General features: G+C 39.8%; 1 protein-coding gene across 1 annotated transcript in view; it reads right to left on the reverse strand.

Annotated features, from left to right (window-relative positions):
• Positions 1 to 21,953, reverse strand: part of LOC124605940 (solute carrier family 22 member 7-like) — a 132,651-nt gene extending 110,698 nt beyond the window's left edge. The window contains exons 1-2 of the mRNA XM_047137899.1: positions 21,766 to 21,953; positions 15,298 to 15,349 (exon numbers count right to left, since the gene is read on the reverse strand). Coding sequence (XP_046993855.1) covers positions 15,298 to 15,349; positions 21,766 to 21,953 — 240 coding nt within the window. The remainder of the gene's footprint in view (positions 1 to 15,297; positions 15,350 to 21,765) is intronic.
• Between the last annotated feature and the right edge of the window lie 4,555 nt (positions 21,954 to 26,508).

The following is a 26,508-nucleotide window of genomic DNA, read 5'->3' on the forward strand; positions in this document are numbered from 1 at the left end:
GTCGAGACCTTGGCAATCGGATAGGTAGACGAACCAATCGCGCTCACTATAAGCCTTAGAGAAAAATGTTCTTTGTGTACCTTCTGCGATCGTTAAACTCTTGGTAGTAGCGCAACTGACCTGAACAGGCCTTTCTGAAAGCTCTATTCTATAGAGGACTCCTTTATCAGCCTTGTAAAAATTCTAAGAGATTTATCAGTGGGTTCTCTACTCAGTTTCCTATACAGGGTGGTCCATTGATAATGACTGCGCCAAATATCTCCCGAAATAAGCATCAAACGAAAAAACTACAAAGAACGAAACTCGTCCACCTTGAAGAGGGAAACCAGGTGGCGCTATGGTTGGCCCGCTACATGGCACTGCCATAGGTCAAACGAATATCAACTGCGTTTTTTTTAAATAGAAACCCCCATTCTTTATTACATATTCGTGTAGTACGTGAAGAAATATGAATGATTTAGTTGGACCACTTTTTTCGCTTTGTGATATATGGCGCTGTAATAGTCACAAAGGTATAAGTACGTGGTATCACGTAACATACCGCCAGTTAGGACGGTATTTGCTTTGTGATACATTACCCGTGTTAAAATGGACCGTTCACCAATTGCGGAAAAGGTCGATATCGTGTTGATGAATGGCCATCGTGATCAAAATGCCCAACGGGCTGCTCGGTATCCTGGACGACATCATCCAAGTGTCCTGACCGTTCGCCGGATTGTTACATTACTTAAGGAAACGGTAAGTGTTCAGCCACACGTGAAACGTCAACCACGACCTGCAACAAATGATGATGCTCAAGAAGCTGTTTTAGCTGCTGTCGCGACTAATCCGCACATTAGTAGCCGACAAATTGCGCGAGAATCGGGAATCTCAAAAACGTCGGTGTTGAGAGTGCTACGTCAACATCGATTGCACCCGTACCATATTTCTATGCACCAGGAATTGCATGGCGACGACTTTGAATGTCGTGTACAGTTCTGCCACTGGGCACAAGAGAAATTACGTGACGATGACAGATTGCTTGCACGCGTTCTATTTAGTGACGAAGCGTCATTCACCAACAGCAGTAACGTAAACCGGCAAAATACGCACAATTGGGCAACGGAAAATCCACGATGGTTGCGACAAGCGGAACATCAGCGACCTTGGTGGGTTAATGTATGGTGCGACATTATGAGAGGAAGGATAATTGGCTCCCATTTTATCGATTGCAGTCTAAATGGTGCAATGTATTCTGATTTACTACGTAATGTTCTGCCGATGTTACTACAAGATGTTTCACTGGATGACAATATGGCGATGTACTTTCAACATGATGGATGTCCGGCACATAGCTCACGTGCGGTTGAAGCGGTATTGAATAGCATGTTTCATGACAGGTGGATTAGTCGTTGAAGCACCATACAATGGCCCACACGTTCACCGGATCTGACGTCCCCGGATTTCTTTCTGTGGGGAAAGTTGATGGATATCTGATATCGTGATCCACCGACAACGCCTGACAATATGCGTCAGCGCATTGTCAATTCATGTGCGAACATTACGGAAGGCGAACTACTCGCTGTTGAGAGGAATATCTTTACACGTATTGCCAAATGCATTGAGGTTGACGGACATAATGTTGAGCATTTATTGCATTAATGTGGTATTTACAGGTAATCACCCCATAATAGCTTGCGTTCTCAGAAATGATAGGTTCGCAAAGGTACATTTATCAGATTGGAACAACCAAAATAAAATGTTCAAAAGTACCTACATTCCGTATTAAGAAACCTACCTGTTACCAACTGTTCATCTATAATTGTGAGCCATATGTTTGTGACTAGTACAGCGCCATCTATCACAAAGCGAAAAAATGGTCCAACTAATACATTCATATTTCTTTACGTACTACACGAATATGTAATAAAAAAATGGGGGTTCCTATTTTTAAAAAAACGCAGTTGATATCCGTTTGACCTGTGGCACTGCCAAGTAGCGGGCCAACTATAGCGCCACCTGGTTTCCCCCTTCAAGCTAGACGAGTTTCGTTCTTTGTAGTGTTTTCGTTTGACGCTATTTCGTGAGATATTTGGCCTGGTCATGATCAATGTACCACCCCGTATGTTTCCTTGTAAGATGTCCACATTGTCGGGCCTTGCATAAGCTGCATAACGACGATACCGAAAAAATCCCCATCAAGTAACGACATTATTGGCAACAAGAAATAATAAACATCATCTCATGTATGACATAACAAACGATTTACCCTTTAAACGACAGAGGCGTGAGTAATATAACTAAGTGTATGCAGCTAGGAGATGGACAAAGCAGGTGGCTAATGACATTGGAATGACTCAGTTAGCTTTAACAAAACAAAGTCCAGGTGCACTGCAGAAAGAAATAAGGGAAAGTCAATATAATACCTATTAGAATACACAGCCGAGACGGAAGTAAGTGGCCAGTAACAATAACGAGTGGGGACCCGGGCAAGAAAAATAAGAATTTACCATTAACGTGGGAGCGGTCGGCTGAAGCCAGACTTGTGACATAGTAGAATCAAGGTGGGGATGACAACGTCGTATAAAAGCAGTCTGAGAACTGAACTAAGACACAGAGACAGAGAGAGCGGTCGCTCACGTCTAGCGTCAGGCCACATACCTGCGTGTGGTAAAGGCGCGACTCTGACTCTATGTTTGCGAAGTGAGGGCGATACGCCTCACGTACCATAGCGACAAACGTAAAGCGATAGTTAAATATTCCTGCGGGAATCTTTTCTGGCTGAATTTTGCGCACATCGCTTCAACCCAGAGCGAGTGTGCAATTGCCATCAATTTGGACTAGTGAAATTTGAACGTTCCACGGAACACATAGCGTTTAAGGCTGAATACTTTCAGTCAAGGCCAGACTAGGGAATTAGCGATTTCAGATCCAGCGTGGAGACAACGCCGCTTCAGTTGCCGTTTGGTAATGTACAAAGTACTTTTGGCAAAATTACATGTTGAGTCCAGTTTTGCGAGAGTTGCATACTCCAACATGCGTACACTTTGAATACAGAAATTCAAGAGCTAATTACTAACCTACCCTCCAATGAGTACATGAGAATAAATTAGATAAAGTCATCCTCTCCCAACTTAGTTCATTGTACAGCTATGGCATAGGTGTCATTTTCACTGCTAAAGATTTACTTGTTTAAATTGATAACATTTTCACATATAGAGATATAGTTTTATTAGTAACATATTCAATGTTTGAATATTAATTAATTTATTGACAGAAGATGTAATTAGATGATGGTGGTGGTTAGTGTTTAACGTCCCATCGACAACGAGGTCATTAGAGACGGAGCGAATGCTTGGGTTAGCGAAGGATTGGGAAGGAAATCGGCTGTGCCCTTTCAAAGGAACCATCCCGGCATTTGCCTGAAGCGATTTAGGGAAATCACGGAAAACCTAAATCAGGATGGCTGGAGACGGGATTGAACCGTCGTCCTCCCGAATGCAAGTCCAGTGTGCTAACCACTGCGCCACCTCGCTCGGTAAGAAGTAATTATACTTGCTTATTGATTATAACTTGATTCTTGAGAGCTTTGGTAAACTAAATGTAATATGGAAGAGGGAGAGACTGTGTTATCATTTTAGGTTAAATCCCAAACTTGTCATTAATAATAATTTATGTATCCTTGGAATGTCACAGTAGCATTTCTGATTACTTTGAGATAGAGCTAGAATTAATAGCTATGTGGAATGTCTGTTTACCACCCTGGGCTTGAGAAGACAGAACGATATCCTTTGCCGCATTCAAAATTATCAAATACAACGACACATTACAAAATGGCTATACCTTGCCAGGATACTGAATTAACAGCATTCTGATAGCGTGCCAAGATTTTTAATTAATAGCATTCTGCTAGACAGGATAGAAAACTGATAGATCGAAAGGTAGACAAAAGCTAACGCAAATTGGAGAAAATTAATTTTACCATTAAATGTGACTCAACTGAGTAGTTAAGTAAATAAGTAGTACATAAGTGTAGATAGAAGTGTATTTTTGTATGTTTATTTCTGGGGCAAAGATATTGTTGTATTGGGTTGTGTTGAGTTCTGTCTCAACATCATCAACAAAAAGATTGAGTTTAGAACTGTGTGAATGATATTTTGGGGTAAAGTCAAATCTTACAATCTGATGTTAACGCATAGTCAAGTTCATAAAATTCAAGAACAACAACGCGTGGAAGAACGATCGAAATTGACAATAATAGGTCAAGACATAGCGAAATAATGGCAAACCTTGATAGGATCGAGTTGGACACACAACAGCCACATGAACCACCCAAAACAGAGAATGTGGCAATACCAAATGAGACTGAAAGTGCAACCCATGGCATTCAATCAGGTCAAAGTAATTGGCATGAGAATAGTGTTGCACATGATTCAGATGTAGAATCAGTAGACAGCAATTTACTGTATGTAGAACTGAACGTGATAATAATGAATCAGACAGTTTCACAGTCATATGAAAGCACGAATGTTAGTGCACATACACTGCGTTCGGAAGAGAGGCAAACACTGTTACGAAAGGCGAGATGGGGAATGGTTGCATCACATGACAACAGGTGAGAATGATGTAAGTGTAGAAAATGCTAACATATTGGTTATGTTCCAGCGTTTACTACAAACATCTTAAGAAACTAATAAAGGGCAAAAAGAATTAGCAGAGTGTTAAGAAGGATGAATAACACAAGGGCTGAAAAAAAGTAATAGAGAAATACAGAAAACGCGTGATAATATACAAGGAGTATTAGATCAAATCCGAACTGAAGCTCAAGAAGCACAAGTAACGCATCAAACGCTTATGACAGGGCACGCGCAAATGAGAACAGACATCGACACTGTACAAGCAAACGTAAATACGCTACGTGAAGATACCAACAAAATGTCAAGAAAGTAAAACAACAGGTCGAAGCTTTTGCCATCAGAGCGTCGACAAAAAGGAAACATGTCATTGCTGAGACGATGTCTCATAACTTGAACAACTAAAGCTGCATTACGGAAATTCGATGCTCGTACAGAAAAGATACAAGAGAAAAACGAACATCAACTTCAAAGGCTCAGACGGGAAATTTTGCCTTCAATTGAAAGTCGATTAGATGCAGAAAGCGTTAGTGGGGAGTCGCAGACGACGACAGAATCCACATTAATATCAGTAGATACTACTGTGAAGACGGCAAAGCCAACAGTCGCCACTAACGCAACAGAAAACGAACGTGAAAGTACGTGTGACACGCGACGAAAAGGCACATGTGAATGTCATTCTGAAAACACAAACAGAGATCGGGAAATTAATTCAAGACAGCATATTCGAGAACAGTACAGTAACAGTAGGGAACAATGTGGTTTACAACAAGGTTACATACGTCAAACATAGAGCGTGACGTACGCAGACCAAGCGAAAGCGCAACATTACGCATTACCACAACCAGTATCACGAGCACCGACAGGTTACTGTACGGTATCTCACGGGCCAGAAATACTTTCTAGACAAGATACAGAGCCGGTCGTAGCGGGTGTTATGCACGCATGTTGGGAAAAGAAACCTGCAAGTGATTCTGCAGCACAAATGTCACACAATGAGCAGCCAAATTACACACGTATGCGGAGATTTGATGCAAAACTAGGTCAGAATTTGAGTTTCCAAAACACGGAAGGTACATCGCAGAACGAATTACGAAAGTTTGATGGTAATCACTTTCTTACAGTGTGAAAATATCAGCACTATAAGGAAGACCCAAACAGTCTGCACCCTCGCACGTTCATAAATCAATTCAAAGTAGGGATACCAACACACTGTCCTGTGAAACATAATTTCGTTTGTGCACACATGGACGGAAATACAGCGGAAACTATGCAAAAGATAGCGGAGACTTGTGATTCGTATGAATCGTTTCGTGCAGCCTTTATTGCTAGATATTGGTCACCGGAGGCACTAACGAGAATAAAGTATGGCCTATTGCAAAACGTCTCATTTCAAAACTCGCGAGAGAAAACCGCAGTCAATTTATTCGAGAATTTGGCTAAGCGAAATCAATATTTAGACAGTCCAATCCAAATATACAAGACGAAATTACTGATGAGATATCAACAGACATTGATAGGACGAGGGGGTGACAATGTTGAAACATTCAAAGGTATTTTTCGAGAGGTCGAATTCATGTGTGAAAACGACGCTCAAAGACGTCTCGAGTCAGGACAGAATAACTTTGAAAGGACAAGTAATAAGAATGACAGTACTGGCAGTAATGGTAGACAGGTAATGGGCTTGAATTCTGGGAGAAATGGCAATAATTACGTAGGTGGGAACAGTGTAAACACGTTACCACAACGTAACGGATATGGCTTTAATAATAATAATAGTTCGAATAGGACAAACAGGGACGATAATCGGAATGGCAACTGGAGAACAAGCCGGCCGTTGAGGCCGTGCGGTTCTAGGCGCCTCAGTCTGGAACCGCGTGACCGCTACGGTCGCAGGTTCGAATCCTGCCTCGGGCATGGATGTGTGTGATGTCCTTAGGTTAGGTAGATTTAATTAGTTCTAAGTTCTAGGCGACTGATGACCTCAGAAATTAAGTCGCATAGTGCTCAGAGCCATTTGAACCATTTGAACTGGAGAACTCTGGAAAACCGACAGCCTGATTTCAATCAGCGATCTCCAGGTCCATGGAGAGAAAGCAGATGGGGAGTTGGTGCTGGAAAGCAGCCACAACCAAACACGTCAGGAAATTTCAGGAGAAATGAATCGCAGTGGGAGGTGGAATTACGACCACCAAATCCAGGGAAGCGTCCAGAATGACTAACAGTTGGCATTGCAGGGGTTCGAGCAGATGATATACCTTCTGCAGAGATGGACAACACAGTAAATGTAGCGATAAGAAGGTTACGATATGATGGTCAGGAATCGAAACTGGAAATAGGGAAGAAAAGGTTCGTTAGAAGTATCAGGACCGATATTTCAGATTGGAAGGAAGTCACTATTGAAGTGTTGGGACGAGACAGAATGGACAGATATGGACCCGAGAACGAACTCCAAGCTGTACCTATTCATGAACTAAATGACAATGAGGAAGCGTTGACGCATATGACGCAAATATTTGATTCTGAACAGCACTCAATACGGCTACTATAGGTCCGAGAAAAAAGAAAAGTACAAACACGTACAACTAACCAAAAGTTTGACACATTACAAGATTTTCTAAGATCAGCTGCCTTTTCAGTAGTTGCAGGGGCAACAGTCTCAATGATTGACTAATCTGGCCTTGTAACACTAACCAAAACGGCCTTGCTGTGCTGGTACCCCAAATGGCTGAAAGCAAGGGGAAACTACAGACGTAATTTTTCCCGAGGGCATGCAGCTTTACTGTATGGTTAAATGATGATGGCGTCCTCTTGGGTAACATATTCTGCAGGTAAAATAGTCCCCCATTCAGATCTCCGGGCGGGGCTACTCAGGAGGGCGTCGTTATCAGGAGAAAGAAAACGCATTCTATGGATCGGAGCGTGGAATGTCAGATCCCTTAAACGGGCAGGTAGGTTATAACATTTAAAAAGGGGAATGGATTGGTTAAAGTTAGATATAGTGGGAATTAGTGAAGTTCGGTGGCAGGAGGAACAAGACTTTTGGTCAGGTGAATACAGGATTATAAATACAAAATCAAAGAGGGGTAGCACAGGAGTAGGTTTAATAATGAATAAAACAAATAGGAGTGCGGGTAAGCTACTACAAACAGCATAGTGAATGCATTATTGTGGCGAAGATAGATACGGAGCCCACGCCTACCACAGTAGTATAAGTTTAAATGCCAACTAGCTCCACAGATGATGGAGAGATTGATAAAATGTATGATGAGATAAAAGAAGTTATTCAGATAGTGTAGGGAGACGAAAATTTAATAGCCATGGGTGACTGGAACTCGATAGTAGGAAATGGAAGAGAAGGAAACGTAGTAGCTGAAGATGGAATGGGATTAAGGAATGAAAGAGGAAGCCGCCTGGTAGAATTTTGCACAGAGCATAACTTAATCATAGGTAACACTTGGTTCAAGAATCATAAAAGAAGGTTGTATACATGGAAGAAGCATGGAGACACTGGAAGGTCTCAGATAGATTTTATAACGGTAAGACAGAGATTCAGGAACCAGGTGTTAAATTGTAAGACATTTCCAGGGGCAGATGTGGTCTCTGATCACAATCTCTTGGTTGTTAAATGTAGATTAAAACTGAAGAAACTGCAAAAAGGTGGGAAATTGAGGAGATGGGACCTGAGGTTGTAGAGAGCTTCAGGGAAAGAATTAGGGAACGATTGAAAACAATGGGGGAAAGAATTATGGTAGAAGAAGAATGGGTAGCTTTGAGGGATGAAACAGTGAAGGTATCATAGGATCAAGTAGGTAAAGAGACGAGGGCTAATAGAAATCCTTGGGTAACAGACGAGCTATTGAATTTAATTGATGAAAGGAGAAAATATAAAAATGCAAAATAGAATACAAATGTCTCAAAAATGAGATCGACAGGAAATGCAAAATGGCTAAGCAGGGATGGCTGGTGGACAAATGTAAGGATGTAGAGGCGCATATCACTAGGGGTGAGATAGATACTGCCTACAGGAAAATTAAAGAGACCTTTGGAGAAAAGAGAAGCACTTTCATGAATATCAAGAGCTCAGATGGAAACCCAGTTCTAAGGAAAGAAGGGAAAGCAGACAGGTGGAAAGAGTATATAGAGGGTGTATAGAAGAGCAAGATACTTGAGGACAATATTATAGAAATGGAAGAGAATGTAGATGAAGATGAGATAGGAGATACGGTACTGCGTGAAGGGTTTGACAGAGCACTGAAAGACCTGAGTCGAAACAAGGCCCCGGGAGTAGACAACATTCCATTAGAACTACTGACGGCCTTGGGAGAGCCAGTCCTGACAAAACTCTACCATCTGGTGAGCAAGATGTATGAGACAGGCGAAATACCCTCAGACTTCTAGGAGAATACAATAATTCTAATCCTAAAGAAATCAGGTGTTCACAGATGTGAAAATTACCGAACTATCAGTTTAATAAGTCACGGCTGCAAAATACTAACACGAATTCTGTACAGACGATGGAAAATCTGGTAGAAGCCGACCTTGGGGAAGATCAGTTTGATTCCATAGAAATGTTGGAACACGTGAGGCAATACTTACCCTACGACTTATCTTAGAAAATAGATTAAGGAAATTCAAACCTACGTTTCTAGCATTTGTAGACTTAGAGAAAGCTTTTGACAACGTTAACTGGAATACTCTCTTTCGAATTCTGAAGGTGGCGGGGTAAAATACAGGGAACGACAGGCTATTCACAATTTGTACTGAAACCAGATGGCAGTTATAAGAGTCAAGGTGCATGAAAGGGAAGCAGTTGTTGGGAAGGGAGTGAGACAGGGTTGTAGCCTATCCCAGATGATATACGATCTGCATACTGAGCAAGCAGCAAAGGAAAGAAAAGAAAATTTCTGAGTAGGAATTAAAATCCATGGAGAAGAAATAAATACCTTGAGGTTCGGCGATGACATTGTAATTCTGTCACAGACAGCAAAGGACACGGAAGAGCAGCTGAACGGAATGGACAGTGTCTTGAAAGGAGGATATAAGATGAACATCAACAAAAGCCAAACGAGGATAATGAAATGTAGTCGAATTAAATCGGGTGAAGCTGCGGTAATTAGATTAGGAAACGAGACGCTTAAAGTAGTAAACGAGTTTTGCTATTTGGGGAGCAAAATAACCGATGATGTTCGAAGTAGAGGGGATATAAAATGTAGACTGGCTATGGCAAGGAAAGCGTTTCTGAAGAAGAGGAATTTGTTAACATCGAGTATAGGTTTAAGTGTCAAGAAGTCGTTTCTGGAAGTATTTGTATGGAGTGTTGCCTTGTATAGAAGTGTAAGGTGGACGACAAATAGTTTAGACAAGAAGAGAGTAGCAGCGTTCGAAATGTGGTGTTACAGAAGAATGCTGAAGATTAGATGAGGAGGTATTGAATAGAATTGGAGAGGAGTTTGTCGCACAGCTTGACTAGAAGGAGGGATCGGTTCGTAGGGCATATTCTGAGACATCAGGGGATCCCCAATTTAATATTGGAGGGAAGCGTGGAGGATAAAAATCGTAGAGGGAGACCAAGAGATGAATATACTAAACAGATTCAGAAGGATGTAAGTTCCAGTAGGTACTGGGAGATGAAGAGGCTTGCACAGTCTCTGGACTGAAGACCACAACAACAACATATGAGGACATAGTACGGCAATATTACCAAAACTGTGACATCATCAAGCCAACTACAGAAAACAGCGTCGCCATAAGAAGCGATTGATGTACAAAGGTAAATTTGCAACCTTCAGTAACAGACAACAAACATGAGAACGATTTATTGACTCAGGGTGCGAGTACAGACACACCTAATATAGAATTTAATGAATCCATAGAATTTTAGCGAGAGATACTGTCACAGTTAAAGAACATTTGTCATGTCTTAATATCCAACCTAACCCGATCACGCAAATCTGTGACGAACAAACACATTTAAAAGAGAGAGCTAGGTGTCAGAATGAGATTGTAAAATTGATATTGGCTAAGGTAGCAGCTGTTCTAAAAGTAGCAAAAATACAGTTGCACGAATTGAAAACGTGAAATACTTCTCCCCAAATAGTTGAACAGACAAAAATAAATAGAATAAATTGCGATGTAATTGAGGATACATTAATGGAGGAAGTTAAAGATGATAACATTTTGGAAATAAGTTCGATACTGCGTGTAACAGTAAAAGATATTGGCGTTAACGCGATTATAGATAGCGGAAGTGAGTTAACGGCAGTATCGTTGACGTTATTTAATCGATGCAATAGCGACAATGAGTTGTTAGAGTTTAAAACACGCAAGGTTAAAGTAGATGGTCCAATTACAGGACGTTCGTCGAACGTCACAAGGCAGACAAGACTTATATTTGACCGCCAGGGTCATATAATAGAAACCAACTTCGTCATAGTGCCGAAAATGTCAGTTGATTTGATTATCGGAGCTGATTTTCTTAGTCAACAGAAAGCGATATTAGATATGGGCAGAGGATGTCTCACTTTAGGAGAAATTACTTTATATTTTGAAGACAACCTGAGACGTGAAAAAATCTGTGGAAACTACTCACAGTTACAGATGCAAGTAGAAGGAGATATGGCGTGTCAGAATAATCCGCGATATCTAAGGATAAGTGAGTCAGAGCCTATGGATGTAGACATACTTGAAGATATTCACACAGAGATCGAAAAAAATACAAAGTCTAGAGGGGTTAACAAATCAACAAAGGCGGGATTTAGATGGAATAGTAGGCAAGCATGCTATTGTATTTGAACCAAAACCGGGAGCAATCAAGAATTTTCAATACAGATTCGATGTTAAAGACCTTTTAGAGTAGGCCCATATAACATTCCATTGAGTTGCCGACGAGCTGTATTCTTAGAATTAAACAAGATGGAACAGGAGGATGTTATTGAACATTTACCGTCAATGTATAAAAGGCTGTTATGTGTTGTAGAAAAGAAGGGTGGAACAATACGTTTAGTGCTAGATTCCAGACAAATTAACACAATCATAACTCCAGAAACAGGTCATCCCATGAGACTAGAAGATTTACTACAAAAATTTTATAATGTAAAGGTATTCTCATCACTCGATTTACGAAGTAGTTTTTGGCAAATGATTCCAGACAAATTAACACAATCATAACTCCAGAAACAGATCATCCCATGAGACTAGAAGATTTACTACAAAAATTTTATAGTGTAAAGGTATTCTCATCACTCGATTTACGAAGTAGTTGTTGGCAAATTGAACTAGCGCCAGAATGTAGGAAGTATACAGCATTCACTGCTTTTGGTAGGTGCTATAGATTTAAAAGACTCCCTTTCGGACTGAACATTTCATCTGCAGCTTTTAGTCGAGGTTTAGGAAGTATTTTACCTAAGGAATTACAGGAACGATCTACATGTTATGTAGACGACATTCTCATAGCTGAGTCATCATGGGGGAAACACAGTGACATTCTGGATACATTATTGCAAACACTTAAAGAACATGGCGCAATAATAAATTTGGAAAAATCCACATTTGGAACAAAGCATATAAACTTTCTGGGACATGTCATATTTGCACAGGGAATAAAACCGAATCCAGGTAAATCAGAAACAATAAGAAATTTTCTAACACCATATAATAGGAAGACACTTAGAGGCTTTTTGGGACTAGTAACATTTTTGAAAAGATTTATTTGCATAGATACTCTAGCTACACCATGGTTATGCAGTTTAACTGTTAAAAACACTCCATGGATATGGGATGAAACCGCTGAACAAGAGTTTCAGAAATTAAAAAAGGCGCTAGCGGAAGCACCAATTCTGTCACACCCAGATCTTATCCAAGATTTCTGTATGGCATCAGACAGCGCCAACACTGATTTAGGAGTAGTATTATTTCAACATTACGAACAAGGTGGCCAGACTGTACATAAAACCATTGCATCTGCCAGTCGTGTCTTATCAAAAAGAGAGAGGAACTATTCTATTGCAAAGTTGGAAGCTTTAACGGTCGTCTGGGGTTTCCGAAAGTTTCGACATTTCCTATTTGGAAGGAAAACAATTGTATACATGGATCATAAAGTTGACACATGGTAGGCTAGCCAGGTGGATTTTAATCTTACAAGAATATGATTTCTGTGTAAAACACATACCAGGACCTGCAGACAGCTTTGCAGATTTTCTTTCACAGTATCAAAAAGGTGCAAGGTGCAGGTAAGTTCGGTACAGATCAAGACCAAGTTGGAATATATTATATTAGAGATGTACCTTTTGAGAATTACATTACAACAACCTTTTTAAATATTGCACATGAACAAAACAAGGATCAAGAAGTATTGGGAGTCAAGCATAAATGGAGGAACAAGAACTCGATCGACATTCGTCAGCATTACCTACTGAAGAATGATGTGTTGTTCCACAGACGAGAACCAAGCAGTATTTGTCTATGATACACATTCCTGATGAATTAATAAATAATTATATATGGTACACTCATTTAAGTAATGGACACATTGCAGCAAAGAAATATTTCATGAAACTCAAAGAGATGGCAAATTTCCTCAATATGGAGAGACGAATTCGTGAAGTACTTAAAAGATGTAAAGATTGCCAGCGAGCTAAACATGTGACATTTCTGACCAGACCACCATTATCACCTATAGTACCGAAAAAATTAAAACATTTGGCAGCAACAGATTTATTCGGTCCATTACCAAGAAAAGGAATGGGAACGCATTTATTTTCGTGGTTATAGAATTAGCATCAAAATATATCACATTGACCCCTGTGAAACGTGCAAAAGGTATTACATTTATTAAAGCACTACACTGTGATTTCCTTAAAGAAGTGGGACATGTAGATGTTTAATATCAGACAATAGGCCACAATACAGGTCACAATCATGTTTAGCGACTTTGAAAAGTCACAAAATTAAACCCATATTCGTATCCTGCTACAAATCAAGCGCTAACAGTGCAGAATGGACAATGAAAGATATTGGAACATGGTGTTGGTTGTACTGTAGCTCATGAAACATGACATTGGGTGCAAAATTAAATCAGTTACAAAATATCATTAATGATATCTCACCCAGTACTATGCATTTACTGCTAATCACAGACCTCAAAAACAAAATACCTGTGGATGTGGTAAGAGAAATGGTACTGTTCCCCCCCCCCCCCCCATCCAGTAAACCATCATACCAACAGAACATAAAAATAGCACTGGAAAACATTACATGAGCAGCTGAGAAAATGGAAGCTTAGAGCTGACAGAAGTGCATCCACACGAAAATTCTCGGTGGGACAGTTGGTTCTTGTTAGAACACATCTGTTATCAGATAAAGGGAAACAGGTCTGCCACAAATTTTATCCCGTATATAAAGGAGCTATGGTAATTAATAAAATAGTTCATGCCAATGCAGTGGAATTGGTAAACCCACGAACTGGAAAGATTATAGGCTTACATCATGTCAGCCATCTTAAAGTTTATAATGAATAAAATGTTTTACACTAATTTCACGATAAATAGCGAAAGAATAATCAATAGACCACACATAACATAGGAAAATGACACTTATTTTACAGGTTGCTGCAGATATCTTGATGCAGACAGAAGAACCATAAAAAAGTAACTATTCATCTCTAAATCTTATTACACTAATTAATTACAATAGTAGAGTAGATCAAAAAGAAATAATAAACAGGTAACTAATAGCATGACAAACTAACACATTAGTCCATATATCATCCATCATATTCATATATGAAGTCAAGAAAACTTACGTAATACAAACATATAAATGATAAACGTTTGAAACTCAAAAAAAGTATTTAAATATCGAATGTATATTCACTATGTTATTCATGAACATGTTCATACATACAAAAATTAAATATCAAAGTCTGCATAACTATTTAGTGTAAAGTTCATATTTATTGTATTATCTATGTAATCATTTATTGTTAAAATTGTTGTAAATATATGTAAATGTATTGTAAAGGGTCAAGAGGTCAAGAAGACGAGTCACATGTCATCACCAACATCTGGGGGAAGCAGGGCACCACAAAGCTGATGTTAAAAAAAATCCAGAGTCGACAGGAAGCTACGGGTCTGAGTGAAAACGTTTGCACAACATGGCGTAGCAATAAACCAGGCACCAAGGGAAAGAATTAGCTGACTCACACCATACATTGGGGCAGATGATGCTCCAGGTGGACAACTAGCCAGATGTTAAGGAATTTGTCACACACTTCACCACCCCTTTGCCACAAGGATTGGGGAAATACAGCGATTAAGACATTTGGAACACCTGTGACAAAGGCAAGCAAACATCTTTAGCGACAACAATAGTGACAGGAAACAATGTCATAATATCATTATGACCAACTGGAAAAGTATATACGGAATATTTCTCTTAATGACACAATAGACACTTGTGTATCTGAAAGCAGATTTATCACTTCTGTGATATAGTCAAACTTAGTATCTAATAATAACAACTGGTAACCCTTTCAAATAATTCCTCTAAACAGGAAATCCTATTCCTATGCCTGAGAAGCACAAGTTCCAAGACAGAAGACATAAAGTGGCACCAAGCAAAGGGAAGAGAGGTCCTAAGATCTGGGCAGAAGACAGAAGATTCCTTTTCTTTTCCAATCCCTTACCTCAACACCAGTATCAGATTTCTCAAATTCACTACAAGTAATAGTCAACAAGCTGCAACAAATATCTTATTCAACAGAACAGCGGTTAAATCTGTGAGCAGAGCACACATTGGGGCAATATACAGTACTCAATCATCGTGGAGTTACATTCAACATCCTTGATGGCAACCATACCAGAAAAGGAACAAGGACACTTATGTCATCGCCTTATGACAGTACCTTGGCAAAATCGAGCATGTATTAGCAGTCATACTCAATCACTCAGAACTGTAGATGTCATTAAACTTCAATTACAGCAGAGTCTACAGCCATTGATCAACATCAGCAACCACTAATCAGCAATGTGGAAAAGAAAACCAGCAGAAAGTAAAAGTGTACTGAGAAAAAGTGATGTGTGTAGCATAGTCACGGTAAAACATTAAAAAAAGGAAAAAGAAATTACACTCATTCAAACAAACACATACAAAATTTTACATGACAGTTGACCTGTACCCCTGTGCATTTGTAATTTCCTTCTAATGTTGTAAATTCATTAAAATATAATTGAAGAATGTCCCCTGTTTTTATGTTATATAATTCACATGTAAAGATGTTTCATTTAATCTGAATTACCATATTTTATATGTTTATATTTCGTATGTAAAGTCCAGTCATTTAATTATTGGTATATTGTAATTATAGAAAACATACTTGTAAAGACAAATAATGATTGCATTAATATAATGAGAACTGAATTACAGTAGCAGATATGTACAGGTTGACACTATAGATATTAGGAACAAAAAAACGTTTCCATAACTTCAAATCATCCTCATAATCAATCTCATGAGAGTTTAACAAATGTGTATTGACTGTAATTATTATTGACAATGGACAATATCAGGGTGCATGAAACATTTTAAAATACGTTAACAACAAAACAAAGAAGTTGTAGGATAAATCAGGACTCTTATAAGGACTAAAGACAAGATCATCAAGAGAATATAACATGTAAAGTCAGGATTCAAATTAGAAATTCAAGACTAAAAAAAAAGGTTATCTAGAATAGGTTAGACCAGTAGTTGGGCAATGTAAAATTGATTGGTATAATAATTTTGCACTGCAATGACCAATACCTCAACCACTGTTCACAGCAGTACAAAATGAAGTCGGAAGGAACAGCATGTGTATGATTGTCACGTCCCGGCACAGCCTCACTATATCAGAATGAAGTAAGTGCAAACTGCGTAGCGCAACTGAGACGTTAACCACAATGGGTTAATAATAAATTGCTTTCGACTTTAAATGAGAGATGAGAGGAAGAGAATCTCCTTGGTTTGAGGCAAATAAGTTTCCTCAAAATAGGTTACAGAACTGCAATAGGCAGAAAAGATTGGTTAGTTTCTACCAAGTTTATTCTCACATATAGTTATGTGAGGTGTTGGACCATAAACCCCTTAGTAAGATTCAGTCTATTTATTCAGACTTGCTACTTGAAAACTAATTGCCGATATGTACAAGAAACAAGTACAAAGCCATCACTTGCTCTTGGTTAGCACTGAAATCTCTCTAAGTAATTGAGGCAAAGACTGACAGCCTTTGTTTAACACTATTCCAATGAAACACTAAAAATCCTACTTGACCTGCAGTTCCTGAGTGTCCACCAGGGTCTATCACTGTCTTCTCGTAGTTGAAGTCTTTATCAGCAATATCTGCTGCTATGGGCCTACTCGGCCTCGCTGGCATCTGGTTGCGGAACCTCCAAACTGCCGGCACTAGCGCTGAATCTGCATCTGAATCTCTGCTTCTAACTATTCCGCTGCCTGGCATTTTATTTCGTTTCTCATGTACTTGGATGTACACGAGTTAATTTCTCTCACACAACCCTTTCATTTCTAAGTGATCGGATTGCACAAGAATGCCTATGGTTCCACACTACACTCTCGTTTATAATTGGTCGGCTTGTGCAAGAATGCCTTCAATTCCACATGATACTTTCGTTTCTGGGTGCACACCACTTACTTTGGTTCCACACGAATCTTTTCCCCACGTGGCTAACACTCTCTCTTGCTGTATTATCTCCCTGGTGTTTGTGTCTTCCATTGCGCAAGTTTGATTCCTGCTGCTTCCTCTGGCAGGAAGTCAAACACTAAGTTATTTGATCAACAAGCCATACTTGGCAGCCTCTGCCACTTCTCTTGTCCCAAAGTCCTGGTGGACTATTTCTTAATGTCTTTGTTACGACTCTTACTGGGTTTTCCTTTCATCTTGTCGAGGTATTCTACTTAATGCATCTGTGTTAGCATTCAGTCTGCCTGGTTTGTATATAATGTCATGTGAATATTCTTCTAGTTTCAGTCTCCATTTTAATAAACGTGAGGATGGGTCTTTTACACTAAAAATCCATGTCAATGCTTTGTAATCTGTGACTAATGTGAACTTTCTTCCGTACACATATTGTCTAAACTGTTTTGTTGCCCATACTAATGCTAAACATTCCAGCTCAGTAGCTGAAAAAAATTTTTTCTGCTTTATTCAGTGACCTAGATGCGTATGCTATTGGTAGGTCGCTGCCAACTTTGCCTTGTGATAGAACAGCGCTAATTCCTATTCCAGATTGATCTGTTGTAATCACAAAAGGTTTTTCAAAATTAGGGTACTGCAGTATTGGAGCATTTATTAACTTCTCTTTCAGTGTTTCATACGCTTCTTGTTGTGGCCTTACCCATTCATATTTCTCATTATCTTCTAGTAAATTATGCAAAGCAGCTGCTTTTCTACTGAAATCTTTTATGTATTTGCGATAATATCCAGTTATCCCTAAATACCCTTTTAAGTCTTCCTTTGTCTTCGGTACTGGAAATTTCTTTACTTTTTCTACATTTCGCTCGTCTGGGTGTACGCCGTTATCGGTTATTTTATGTCCCAAAAATATTACCTCCTTCTTCAGAAATTCACACTTGTCTGGCTGTAATTTCAGCCAGTGTTCCCTAAGTCGATATAAAATCCCTCGCAATTTATCATTGTGTTCTCTTAAAGAACCTCCATAACAGATAATATCGTCTAAATATACTAGACACTTCGTTCCGTGTAATCCTGACAATGCAACATTCATTAATCTTTGAATGTGGTAGGTGCCCCTTTCAATTCCATAGGCATTATCTTGTACTCTGTGTTGGTAATTTGCACTAAATGCTGTTTTCTCCCTGTCCTGCAGATTCATTAAAATCTGGCGATATCCAATGGTCAAATCTAAAGTGGAAAAATATTTAGCCTTCCCCAACTGGTCTAGGATCTCCGATATATTCGCGACTGGGAACGCCTCTCCTACTGAAATCTCGTTTACTTTAGGATAATCAGTTACCAAACTGTATTTTCGTTTCCCACTGACATATCTTTTTTCCTCAACTAACAATACTGGAGCATTCCACAGATGATATCGTCTGCCAACATTTTTTCTATCTGCTCACGTAATACCTCCTACTGGGATTCTGGTATACGATATGGTCTGACATTTATAACTTTGCCAGTATGCTCGGGCAATAGTGGAAGTAAATGCGGTACTGTCTCCGTGTATGATAATTTATCGCCTTTTAGGTGAAATATACCACAATATGCACTACACAATTTCTCTAGCTCATATTTTTCTTCCTCATTTAAGTGTTCTGTTCGCAAAGCATCTCTGACCTGTGCTATACGATTCTTGTAATCTGGTGCCTGTTCCGGCGTTTCTGTTACACTTCTTAGCACTGCTTCTTCGTGTAAGGGTTCATTAACTAAACACACTGAACTAACATCACATTCTACTTCATTCGTATTCACCACACTAATAATACACGTACCTTGTGTATTTTGTACTAGAGCTTCCGGAATGTATACACCCTTCATTACTTCTTGTTTCGGTACTATAATTTCCTCGCCTTCCGAAATCATCTTACGTTCTAATAATCGGATTCTCATAACCTTTTCTTGTCAGGGACCATTTGTTTCCGTGCAGTCACGACTTTCATTTGCCTGGCCTTGAGTCAGCATGTGTGACCCTGCCTCACTTGACCATGGTATCAGTCCGTTACTACTACTGATAACGCATTGTCCCTTTAACTCTCTGTTTCAATATTTCCTTTCATGTAACTCGTTCAGCTTACTCTTACCTTTTTGACGGCCTTGCCGTGCTCCCGTCGTATTTCCCTCCGTCCCTTTGGTAACTCGCCTTCAGGTGCTATGATCAACGGAACACTCCTCCCATTTATTTCTAGTCGGCTATCACCATAACCAATGACTGCTCTCTGTTTTTGTAGGAAATCTCTACCTACCAAACCACTATATGGGACATCTGTGTCTTTTCCTAACACATGGAAAGTATGCTCGCCTAACTCCCTTCCTGCTACTCGTAAATTCAACGTCACTGTACCCAACGTGTTCATCGTATCCTGTGTTACTCCTTTAAACGTCCGTACCTCGTCCTTATTTACCGGCATTCCACTATCTATCACTTCTTCTTTGATTAAACTGAAGTGGGCTCCTGTATGTATTAAAAGCATTAATTCTTTACCCAATTCATTGCAATAAGGCATCATTACATCATTTTCAGCTTCGCAGCTTGCTACCCTCACCGTGGGCCGTTTAACGGTGGCTGCGCCTGACTGCTGCCCATACCAACTCTTTCGTTTCCCATCCCTTTGCCTCGGAACCTTTCTATTTTCTCTCTACACTGCGATGCTAAATGCCCATATTTACTACACCGATAACATTTAAGAGTTCGACACTCTTTCTCCCTATGCCCATGCCTCTGGCATTTTTCGCGTATAATAGTTTTATTACATTTCGCATCCGTATGACGCGTTTCATCACAATGGTAACAATAATTTTGAAATTTCTGTGCTTCTTCTGCCCTGCTGGGTGTCTGCATCCATCTTACTTTGGTATTTCTGTTGCACTGCTTGGATGTCTGCCTCACTTTATCACAATTGTAACATCTCATCTGCTTTGGTAGGTGTCTTTGATAATTCTGCCTGCTTATTTCCCTTGTCTTCTAATACTTTTCTCTCATTGGCAAGATTGCATTTTCTTCTAGTTGCACGAGTTCTACAGCCTCACTTAAATTAATGATTTCGCCTCGACTGCGTACTATCATCTGTATTCTTTCATTCGCAAACCCTTGAATAAATCACGCAGAGCCTAGAGCATACACCAGTTCTATTGCATCCTTTAATTGGTCTTTACTTGTTACTCGTGCTACGGCAACCTTGAACGATTTGGATACCTCGTCTATTCTATTTCCCCAAGAGGCAATTGATACCCCCTGATGCTGTCTAGCTTGGAACATTTTGCATGCATAAAAGCCAATAATTCTTATGTCCACATAATTTTCCTGTAAAATGCTTCTTACTTCAGGCCAATTAGATGTGTTCTCTCTTACTGATAATTTTGATCTAGCATCCCCAGTTATTTTTGATTTGGCATATTTAAACAATAATTTAGCATCCTCAGTTTTTACAACTTCTAATGCAGCATTCACGTTTTCAATGAACTCTTGAAATTCTCTTTTTTTTGCCTTCAACTATTTTCAGAACAAGAACTAATGCATCTTTAGCACTTATACCTGTTCTGTCACTACTGGAGGACGCCACTGTATACAAGCGGAAGGGACCTTTTTTTACCTTCAACTATTTTCAGAACAAGAACTAATGCATCTTTAGCACTTATACCTGTTCTGTCACTACTGGAGGACGCCACTGTATACAAGCGGAAGGGACCTTATATTTAAGTTGTCTAAGTTGCTTGCCTTTTTCAGATGTCTTGATGTTGCCTGCGATGTTCTGCGCTATTCGGTGGTGCTCTGGCTCTTCTTGGCTCTGCTTAGCTCTGCTTGGCTCTGCATGGCTCTGCTCGGCTCCGCTTACGAATCTTGAGCGTTGCTACTCGTAACGGCTTCTTCTTCTTGCAGTGAGATTCGGTGACACAACTGATACTCTTTGTTCTCTTACTTTCCTTACAACTCCACCTAATTCCGAAACTACCCCACGCCTGGCACCATTTATTAGTGTCACGTCCTGGCACAGCCGCACTATACGAGAATGAAGTAAGTGCAAACTGCGTAGCGCAATCAGGACGTTAACGACAACGGGTTGGTTATAAATTGCTGTCGACCTTTATATCAGAGATGAGAGGGGGAGATTCTCCTTGGTTTGAAGCAAATAAGTTTCCTCAAAATAAGTTACAGAATTGCAATAGGCAGAAAAGATTGGTTAGCTTCTACCAAGTTTATTCTCACATATACTTATGTGAGGTGTTGGACCATAAACCCCTTAGTAAGATTCAGTCTATTTATTCAGACTTGCTACTTCAAAGCTGCTTGCCGGTATATATAAGAAACAAGTACAAAGCAATTACTTGTTCTGGGTTAGCACTGAAATCTCTCTAAGTAATTGAGACAAAGACTGACAACCTCTGTTTAACACTATTTCAATGAAACACTAAAAATCCTACTTGACCTGCAGTTCTCGGTGTCCACCAGAGTCTATCACCGTCTTCTTGTAGTTGAAGTCTTTATCAGTTATATCGGCTGCTATGGGCCTACTCGGCCCCGCTGGCATCTGGTTGAAGAACCTCCAAACTGCCGGCACTGGCTCTGAATCTGCATCTGCTCTGCTTCTAACTATTCCGCTGCCTGGCATCTTATTTCGTTTCTCATGTACTTGGGTGCACAGGAGTTAATTTGTTTCAAGCGACCCTTTCATTTCTAAGTGATCAGATTGCAGAAGAATGCCTATGGTTCCACACTACACTCTCGTTTATAATTGGGTGGCTTGCACAAGAATGCCTTTGGTTCCACACGACACTTTCGTTTCTAGCTGCACACAACATAATTTGGTTCCTCAAGAGTCTTTTCTGCATGTGACTGACACTCTCTCTTGCTGTATTATCACCCTGGTGTTTGCGTCTTCCATTGCGCAAGTTTGATTCCTGCTGCTTCCTCTGGCAGGAAGTCAAACAATAAGTTATTTGATCAGCAAGCCATACTTGGCAGCCTCTTCCACTTATCTTATCCCTACATCCTGGTGGACTATTTCTGAATGTCGGCTGGCTGTTTGCCTATGGAGCCTGGACTCTTCTTCTGGTCACAAAAGCAAGAATAAAAATTAAAATTTTCTACGGTCACAACAAGATGTCCATATTTTCGGGCCTTTCATGAGCTGTATAAATGACGATACCGAAAAAATTCCCAGCAAATAACGATATAATTGACAACTGGAAATAATTAGAGACATCTCATGTACGGATTAACAAACGATTTACCCTTTTAACGACAGGGGCATGAGTAATACAACAAAGTGAACGAATCTTGGAGACGGACAGGGCAGGTGGCTAATGACATTGGAATGGCTCAATTAGCTTTAACAAAAGAAAGCCCAGGCCTGATCACATTAACGAGTGGAGATCCGGGCAAGAAAAATAAGATTTTACCTTTAGCATGGGAGCGGTTGGCTGAAGCCAGACGTGTGACGTAGTAGAAGCAAGGTGGGGATGACAACGTCGTATAAAAGCAGTCTGAGAACTGAATTAAGACACAGAGACAGAGAGAGCAGGCGCTCACATCTAGCGGCAGGCCACAAACCTGCATGTGGTCTGACTCTACTTTATGTTTGCGAAGTGAGGACAATACACTTCACGTATCATGGCAACAAACTTAAAGCGATAGTTAAATATTCCTGTGGGAATCTTTTCTGGCTGAATTTTGCGCACATCGCTTCAACCCAGAGTGAGTGTGCAATTGCCATTAATTTGTACTAGTGAAATTTGAATGTTCCACAGAACGCGTAGCGTTTGAGACTGATTACTTTCAGTCACGGCCAGAGTCAGGAATTAGCAAGATCCAGCAAGGAGACAACGCCGCCACGGTTGCTGTTTCGTAATGTACAAAGCGCTTTTGGCGAAATTAAATGTTGAGTCCAACTTTGCGAGAGTTCCATACTCCAACATGTGTATGCTTTGAATACAGAAATTCAAGAGCGTATTACTAAGCTACCCTCCAATGACTACGTGAGAACAGATTAGATAAAGTCATTCTCTGCCAACTTAGTTTATTGTACAGCTACGGCGCAGGTGTAATTTTCATTGCAAAAGATTTACTTGTTTAAATTGATAACATTTTCACATATAGAGATATAGTTTGATTAATTACATATTCAATGTTTAAATAGTAATTGATTTATTGAGAGACAAAGAAGTTAAACTTGCTTATTGATTGTAACTTGATTCTTGAGCGCTTTAGTAAATTAAATGTAATATGGAAGAGGAAGAGATTGTGTTATCATTTTAGGTTAAATCCTAAACTTATTAATATCAATTTATGAATTCTTGGAATGTCACAGTAGCATTTTTGATTACTTTGAGATAGGGCCAGCATTATTAGCTACATGGAATGTCTGTTTACCACCCTTTGCTTGAGAAGAGAGCCAGAACGTTATCCTGTGTCACATTCAAAATTTATAAATACAATGACACTTTACATCCTGATCTAATAAGCCGGTAATATTACTGTCATATTCGGGCACATTCAAAACAACTGCTGAGTTTCCCTTGTCAACAGGACAACTTACTCGTTTGGTGTAGTCTACCAGATGCGAGAATACCTGTATTGGTGTTGCTGGAAGAGACGTAACATCCTCCAAAAGACTTCCACAATGACAGACGTGCTGTTAACTAACAACTAAATTTGTCTCTTTGACAGGGACTTACATTAAGAATACTGGTGTATTTTTTGTAGCATGTAGTGGGGTTCTACAGATTTGATTTATTAAGCAATGATAGATGGCGCTGTTTTCTACAGGTCTAATACAGAATTTTGTACATTGGAATTAGTACCGTTTTAAGTAGTGATTTGTTGAGATTTTGTATTGTTTTTGAGTGATTAGCTAAACTATAGGTTACGTTTATGCTCATTTTGCCTCATCTTCTTAACGTAATGCTGGGTTAAATGTGTAGTTAGGCAATTTGCACTGGCTATCCAAAACGTTCTGAGTGTGATTTTATTCTTGATGCATAAGGAACATCAGTGCAGTAAGTATGGTAGCATCTTGACCTGTAGTTCTGCTCAGATGTACTGACGGGTGGCTGTTAGTGCACTGTTGCCAGACCGTGAAACACAGGCACTTTATGTTCTGGCATAACCGCAAGCGCCGGAACGAGGATGCGGAACACAAGAGCAGAGAAGGCAGTGAGGAAACGGCGGCCAGTGGTGAGCGGAAATGGACCGTGCCACGCCAAGAGCGACACCTGGAAGAAGCGATATAAATGCCAAGCCTGCTAGCCGCAGCCCACAGACCGGCTCCGGATCAGTGATATTAGTTAAGAGTGACGTGTGTCAACCTGACTGAACAGTTCACGTGTCAAGGACTCTAAATTATATTGCCTATAGCCCCTCGTTTGCGACTACTATTTGCAAACCTCCAAAGTTAAGTACTGTCAATTGCTTCCTAGAAATAAAACTATTAATGTTACTTGTTTGAAACTGTTTTACAGCATTCGGAGAATGCTGCACCCCGTAGGCACCCTATTAGTGACGAGTGGGCAAGACCCCATACTTTATAGTTACTTACACCCCTGTTACTCGTTGTAATGATTTATATTTTCATCAGAACGAATGTAATTGCGATTTTGCGCTGAAAAATTGATTTAAATTATGTGAACAATGTAAATGTATATTATTTGAATTTAAAATTATTTTAAAAGCCTTGTCACGAACCTACACATTTTAAATAAAACCAGGTTACTACATGACAGATTGCTGTAAATACCTACCTTGTTTATCTAATCATTGTACTATTACTGAGCACAACAGTTCCCCAGGGAAACCAATCTGATATCCATATGTGTCTGCCAAAACTTCTTTATCAAAGTCGTTTAGTTTGGTTAAACCACTGTGTTATTTAACTGTTTTCTAGGGGAAATCGAATGTTGGACACTTTCCCTCATGACGCACATGCTGGATACTTTGTAAACCAATGTCACAAACAGTCTGTACATTAACAAGGTTTTTTCTTTACAATTGTTGTGTTTTTGATAATAAATCACCGCATTTCTTGATACCAACGCTATTGCTTGTCTATCTTCCACAAATGTTTCATAATGAGTGTGCATGTAAATGCTAAAACTTCACCACCATTGTCTACAACATGTTTTAAATATCTACAGACATTGTGAATCATAGATACGCTTTGCCGCTCAATCTCAGTTGCCCTTTAGTATCGTATTCTTCCTGCTGTCAAAGTTCATATTGTTGGAGCTGTTTGTAAACTCGACCCACTTAGTACATGAGAAATATCTCTTTCTTTCTGCTCTTCCATTTTCAACTTAACAGACACTTCCACTCAGTAGAATAAACTGCACAAACACTGCCACAGCCGGCCGTTGTGGCCGAGCGGTTCTAGGCGCTTCAGTCCGGAACCGCGTTGCTTCTATGGTCGCAGGTTCGAATCCTACTTCAGACATAGATGTGTGTGATGTCCTTAGGTTAGTTAGGTTTAAGTAGTTCTAAGTCTAGGGGACTGATGACCTCAGATGTTAAGTCCCATAGTGCTTAGATCCATTTGAACCATACTGCCACAAAATACAGTTTTTGTGTCGAGCCAAACTGCCAAATCCAAAAATTCTGTAGGGAATGGAAAACCAAGTATCATTAAGATCTAGACCAAAATTCTATTCACAATCAATGGACCATCAAGTACCTCATGGAAAGCTACAGATTTAACAGGTATTTTTTCTTCATATGACCTGATGTAGTACTCAGTTCAGTATTTTCTATAGACTTTATACACTGTATGTCTTGAAAACAATGACATCTTCTCTGAGGAGATACGTTGGTGTTCAGTGCAGCAGCTCAGTCCAGACCACACCAACGACACATCTTATATACGCACTCCAGACTTAGCTACTGACATTCCACATACTGCTTGGACCTAGTTTTGAGGGCTGTGGACTGGAAGGCTGATGGTTACCATTCTGCTCGATTGGTGACCATCTCGCCGACCGGCCGTTTGCCCACATCTCTCCTCAGAGGGGGTCATAGTGTGGTTGGGTTGAGTGGTTACCTGTCTCTGACGGTGTTTTATTGTCCTCTTCCATTCCTGCATTACTGACCTTTTTTTCACATTCTCACACCAGCCTGATTCCCTTCAGTACTACTGACTGAATGTAGATTTTCCTTTAGAGAAGCGCTTAATCAGTGTG

The sequence above is a fragment of the Schistocerca americana genome, chromosome 3 (genome assembly GCF_021461395.2).
Source record: "Schistocerca americana isolate TAMUIC-IGC-003095 chromosome 3, iqSchAmer2.1, whole genome shotgun sequence".
Lineage (NCBI taxonomy): Eukaryota > Metazoa > Arthropoda > Insecta > Orthoptera > Acrididae > Schistocerca > Schistocerca americana.